This window comes from Diaphorina citri, unplaced genomic scaffold, assembly GCF_000475195.1.
Source record: "Diaphorina citri unplaced genomic scaffold, Diaci psyllid genome assembly version 1.1 scaffold1499, whole genome shotgun sequence".
NCBI lineage: Eukaryota > Metazoa > Arthropoda > Insecta > Hemiptera > Psyllidae > Diaphorina > Diaphorina citri.
This window is the reverse complement of record NW_007378925.1, coordinates 70,785-77,061: the sequence shown is the minus strand read 5'-3', so window position 1 is coordinate 77,061 and position 6,277 is coordinate 70,785. Positions and strand designations below refer to the sequence as shown.

General features: G+C 40.4%; 1 protein-coding gene and 1 long non-coding RNA gene across 2 annotated transcripts; both read right to left on the bottom strand.

Annotated features, from left to right (window-relative positions):
- Window positions 1–815: 815 nt before the first annotated feature.
- LOC103516167 (cytochrome P450 4d2-like) lies at window positions 816–3,843 on the bottom strand (the record flags this gene model as incomplete). Its single annotated transcript, XM_026828640.1, has 4 exons — window positions 3,756–3,843; window positions 2,939–3,228; window positions 2,412–2,585; window positions 816–1,022 (listed from the first exon to the last, which is right to left on the bottom strand). Coding segments are annotated over exons 1-4 (759 nt in total), but the record flags the coding sequence as incomplete, so codon positions are not given.
- A 657-nt stretch (window positions 3,844–4,500) lies between these two features.
- On the bottom strand, window positions 4,501–5,874 carry LOC113470307. Its single transcript, XR_003393405.1, has 3 exons — window positions 5,516–5,874; window positions 4,970–5,314; window positions 4,501–4,560 (listed from the first exon to the last, which is right to left on the bottom strand). It is a non-coding gene; the product is annotated as an uncharacterized LOC113470307 (long non-coding RNA).
- Window positions 5,875–6,277: the final 403 nt, after the last annotated feature.

The window sequence follows — 6,277 nt, the reverse complement described above, 5'->3', positions numbered from 1 at the left end:
TAAAAAAGAAAAAAAAAAAAAATGTCGTTCACAGGCTACTAAAATTAGGTACCTATTGCGCGAAGGACCTACTGTCCGTAAAGTTAAAGCGCTTTAAAGAAAATAAATAAATAAATGATAAAAAAATAGGTAATAATAAAAAAAGGTATCCTTTATTTAAATTATGTATTCTTAGTGACAGCCTTTTTTATGAATGCCTGGAATCCTTTTGAGTATGCAATGTGCTAGACACAGTAATTAACAGAACGGAGGAACGGATTTCCAAGAGGTTAGAGGCACTCCTTCTCTCTTGGATTTCGGAACGCCAAGACCTTAGCAGATAAGTTCCCTCTATCAAACCTCTTTTTTCCTATCCTTTCTTCCTTCTCTCTTCGATTTCGGGACGAGTTTTCCCTCACCTTATCTTGCACATTAAGGAGCGCGGCAGCGCTCCGCCCCGCCAAGTCAAGAAAGTTTGACCGCTCGGAATGTATGGCCAGCATAATCACTTTACCAGGGTGCAATATTTCCAGAAGAGCTTAGTTTTTGCTCTTGTGGTGAAGCCTCAGGTAACCAGGGCCGAGTAGTAGTAAAATTATTTTCGCAAAACAAAGGCTGTTTTCCTCACCTTATCCTGCACATCCGCATGAATGGCCAACATAATCAGCACCACCATATTCTCCGTTTTAGTGGTATCTTGGCCAGCATAATCACTTTACCAGGGTGCTATATTTCCAGAAGAGCTTAGTTGTTGCTGTTGTGGTGAAGCCTCAGGTAACCATCAGGGCCGAGGAGTAGTAAAATTATTTTCGCAAAACAAAGGCTGTTTTCCTCACCTTATCCTGCACATCCGCATGTATGGCCAACATAATCAGCACCACCATATTCTCCGTTTTAGTGGTATCTTGTCCGGCCCCTATAATGGTGATAATCTGACTGATAAGTTCCTCATCATCAGACTTTACATAGTCAGTGTTCTCCATAATCAGCTCCGCGAACGATTTGGCCTCTGGATCCATCAGGTGGCTGGACGGGTCTTTTATCTGGAATCGAACACGAGAAATTAAACTAATACCTAATAATAATATTGGTACATTGCAAAGTATTTTTTAGGTATTGTACTCTGATTATGTAAATCCAAATTGTACCTTTGTTTATTATTATTACCTTCTTCATTGTATTGTATTATAATCAAAATAAAGAAAAAACTTTACATTACATTAGGAGTAGGAGAAAAAGGAAGACGGAGGAAGAAGAAGAAGAAGAAGAAGAAGAAGAAGGATGAGGAAGAAGAAGAAGGAGGAGGAAGAAGAAGGAGGAGGAGGAAGAAGATGAAGAAGACGAAGATGAAGAGAAAGAAGACGAAGAGGAAGAATAAGAAGAGGAAGAGGAAGAAGTATTAGGAGGAGGAGGAGGAGGAGAAGGAGAAGAAGAAGAAAGAGAAGCAGAAGAGGAAGTTCCTTCAACCTTTAACATCCGAGGCCACAAAGTGAGCTTCAACTCCGTTTACGTTTTGATCTCGGTTTAGGCAAGCTGATTGGCTAAATTTGGGAATTTTTTTAAAAATCAACCAATCAAATTGCTTAATCCAAGAGTTAAACTTAAACCGAGTAGTATTAGGAGGAGGAGAAGGAGAAGAAGAAGAAAGAGAAGCAGAAGAGGATGTTCCTTCAACCTTTAATATCCGGGGCCACAAAGTGAGCTTCAACTCCGTTTACGTTTTGGTCTCGGTTTAGGCAAGCTCATTGGCTAAATTTGGGAAATTTTTAAAAATCAACCAATCAGATTGCAATCCAAGAGTTAAACTTAAATCGAGTTTAAACTCACTTTGTGGCCCCCCACCTAAATATCTTTTTAAGCAACCCGTGTGGGCTCTACGTATTACGTACCTCACTACATAGTCAGCGTTCTCCATAATCAGCTCCGCGAACGATTTGGCCTCTGGATCCATAAGGTGGCTGGACGGGTCTTTTATCTGGAATCGAACACGAGAAATCAAACTAATACCTAATAATAATTGGTACATGACAAAGTATTTTTTAGGAGTAGGAGAAAAAGGAAGAAGGAGGAGGAAGACGAAGAGGAAAAAGAAGGAGGAGGAAGAAGATGAAGAAGACGAAGATGAAGAGAAAGAAGATGAAGAGAAAGAAGATGAAGAGAAAGAAGACGAAGAGGAAGAAGTATTAGGAGGAGGAGAAGGAGAAGAAGAAGAAAGAGAAGCAGAAGAGGAAGTTCCTTCAACCTTTAATATCCGGGGCCACAAAGTGAGCTTCAACTATGTTTACGTTTTGATCTCGGTTTAGGTAAGCTGATTGGCTAAATTTGGGAAATTTTTAAAAAACTTAAATCTTAAATCGAGTTTAAACTCACTTTGTGGCCCCCCACCTAAATATCTTTTTAAGCAACCCGTGTGGGCTCTACGTATTACGTACCTCAGCATTCTCTTTCTCCCTGTTCATTTTCTGCCGCTTCCGGATTCGATCCAAGGTCCTCTGTGCCTCGTCGATGAGTACTTGGACATGTGCTTTCTGTCGCGCCTTCAATCCTATTAGACGGCACACCAGATCCGAGTGTAAAATCGGGTTCAGCATCCGCGACATACCGATCTGCCGACAATCAAAAACTGCCGCTTGTAGAAGTGGACTTTTTTGACCGAGCGAAGTGAGGTCTAGGTTTTAAATCGACAGTTTTGCATCTGGTTTGGATGTTTGTAACGCTTTTACTCGAGATTGCCTGATAAAATTTTCATGGAATAGGGGCAAGAGTTCAAACAGTGAGGTATGGGGGGATGCTTCAGATTTTCGGAGTCTGACCCTCAGTGAGGAACAACCCCCCCCCCCTAAAATATTTAAACACATTTTAATTTTAATTTAGTAGAACTACGTCCTGATAATATTCTAATAAATTATATAACACTATGTTAATTTCAGTTAAGTAGTTAACCCTTCAATGCACTCACTTGAAACGCCGAATCGAAATTGACCAGAAACTCATGGCTCGGATTTTCCTGCGCCCGCGGGTTGATGCCAAGTGTACTCATCATCACCATGTCAAACGTTGCCAGATTGATGTCTTCCTCCGGATTGAAGCTTGTCCGACCGTCCGCTAGGTGGCGCCACTTGTTGACCAAGATGGCCGCCTCCGAGTGAAAGATCCGGATGTAGCTTTTGAGAACGCTGAAGTGAAATACGTTGACGATCAACTTTCGCGAGGCTTTCCATTTGGGTATGTCAGGGTTAACGAAGATGCCTGGAATTCAAGAGAAACTTTTGGAGATGTAATTCAAAAAGATTTTTAAAAAGAAAGAAGGAGGAGGAGGAGGAGGAGGAGAAGAAGAAGAAGAAGAAGAAGAAGAAGAAGAGGAAGAAGAAGAAAAAGAAGATGAAGAGGAAGAAGGAAAAGTTTGATAGGCTTACTTTGACTTCTGATCTTCTGACGTCCTTTAATCCCTCAGGTATACAGATAGAGGGAACTGAAACTGCTGTAGATTTATAGTGCCGAAAGCGAAGAGAGAAGGAAGAAAGGATACGCCAGGCCCGAGAATGAACCTTTAGGATAAAATCCGCCCCGGTTACAAGACAGACGGAAATGTCAGCCCAAAGCGATCACCCTAGTTAGGGCTGATTGAGAGGCTGACGAAAAACGCCAACCCCGTCTGTGTGTATTTGATTGTTCTTCCCAACTCGGTCATGAATCGAGTTTCTCGCCAAACTTTGAACGAAGAGCCCTTGTGTTTTTAGAAACCTACATGGAGTGGGTGAAAGAAGTAACTCAACTGGCCTCCAGCATAGCGCCTTTCTCCGACCCAACGATCTGCGACGACCCTTTCAAATGTGACGAAGATACCATACTCCCGGACACCATCTGTGGGAAGTTGGCCAAACGCAACCAAATCCGGCCTCAATGTAACTACTGCGCTAACGAGTGTATCCTCACCAATACCCCGTCTGTGTGTATTTGATTGTTCTTCCCAACTCGGTCATGAATCGAGTTTCTCGCCAAACTTTCAACGAAGAGCCCTTGTGTTTTTAGAAACCTACATGGAGTGGGTGAAAGAAGTAACTCAACTAGCCTCCAGCATAGCGCCTTTCTCCGACCCAACGATCTGCGACGACCCTTTCAAATGTGACGAAGATACCATAATCCCGGACACCATCTGTGGGAAGTTGGCCAAACGCAACCAAATCCGGTCTCAATGTAACTACTGCGCTAACGAGTGTATCCTCACCAAATTGGGCCAGAAATTCCCCAAGATTATAGTGGGCAAGAATGTCGAATTGAAGAAACCAAGTGACTTTAAGCTTTACACGACCGCTGGGAATGGATTGAGGATTTATATTGTCAATAATACCAGTGGATCATAAATCTGTACATATCTGTAGGGGAGAAAATAGAATATTATACTTTGTTTATCCTGCTTGAATGAGACTAAAAAGTCCTTTTACCTACATGGAGACTAAATGTCCTACCTACAACTGTTGAGATAATGGGACTACATGTCCTGATTTTTATTTGTAGGGGAGAAAATAGAATATTATACCTTGTTTATCCTGCTCGAATGAGACTAAAAAGTCCTTTTACCTACATGGAGACTAAATGTCCTACCTACAACTGTTGAGATAATGGGACTACATGTCCTGATTTGACAGTCTAAATAAAGCACTAATATCTAATTTACCACTGCAGTTTAAACTAGGTCTTTTCTGCCTTCAAGATGATCACAGCACCCAACTGTCAGGAGCTCAGGAAGGAAGTGTCCAGGATCCTACCAAGACATAGGTAGATCCTCTTTAGAAAGCTATCTTTTTTCGGAAGCATAGAACTCAAGGACCTACATACATAAAATTATACATTGGTATAGTCTACTTTTACCTTCACACGTGTTTTAATATCGTCAACAAAATCTACCTTACATGACACCTTACTAATTATTATTGTGAAGTATGGAACGATTGTATCCTGCTCGAATGAGACTAAAAAGTCCTTTTACCTAAATACCTACATGGAGACTAAATGTCCTACCTATACAACTGTTGAGATAATGGGACTACATGTCCTAATTCGACAGTCTAAATAAAGCACTAATATCTAATTTACCACTGCATTTTAAACTAGGTCTTTTCTGCCTTCAAAATGATCACAGCACCTAACTGCCAGGAGCTCAGGAAGGAAGTGTCCAGGATCCTACCAAGACATAGATCCTCCTTAGAAAGCTATCTTTCTTCGGAAGCATAGAACTCAAGGACCTACATACATAAAATTATACATTGGTATAGTCTAGTTTTACCTTCACACGTGTTTTAATATCGTCAACAAAATCTACCTTACATGACACCTTAATTAACTGCCAGGAGCTCAGGAAGGAAGTGTCCAGGATCCTACCAAGACATAGATCCTCCTTAGAAAGCTATCTTTTTTCGGAACCATAGAATTCAAGGACCTACTTACATAAAATTATACATTGGTATAGTCTAGTTTTACCTTCACACGTGTTTTAATATCGTCAACAAAATCTACCTTACATGACACCTTACACCTTACTAATTATTATTGTGAAGTATGGAACGATTAGAACGTTTAGAGGGCATATTTTGTTCGTAAATCTAGGCACGGGTGAAGAAAGAAGTAAATATCACAACATAAATCACGTGAAATTTATATTGATTTTTTTTTTTCTTTCATTTATTTATGACTTGTTTGAACATATTTATGACTTGTTTGAACATTTTTACAATGATAGATACCTGATGAGCACACACACTATGAGGTAGACCTGACAGGCGGACCTGTTCAGCCATATCTGCCAGGTCTAGCTAATAGTGAGTGGTCGGGCTAAGCTGGTCTACTCCCCGTTTAGAGTCTCCGAGCCAAACCCTCAGCTACAGAGGCTGCTGTCAATATGAGCAAATATAATATATGGTTTGTTTGAAAATTTTGGAAATATATTTCTCACTCTGACATCCAATTTGTCAAATTGTCACCAAATTTTTGATTTACTCCCCATTTGTCACAGAATTGTCGCCTCTCTAAAATAAACCAGATTGGTATATAAGGAGGATGATAATTTAATATAAACCACGAGTTTTGATCAATTTGATCAGTAGCGAAACAGTTCGCGTTGGGACAGTTTTTGTCTAGAAAGAAGTTCATCATTTTCTGATCAACATGGCTCCAAATATCAAGTTCTCAATTGCAACTATCTTCCTGCTCAGTTTTAGAATAGAATAGAATATAGGTACCTTGTTTATACTACCAGCATAGGACTGAAAAGTCCCTTTACTCTCGCAGTCTAAACAAG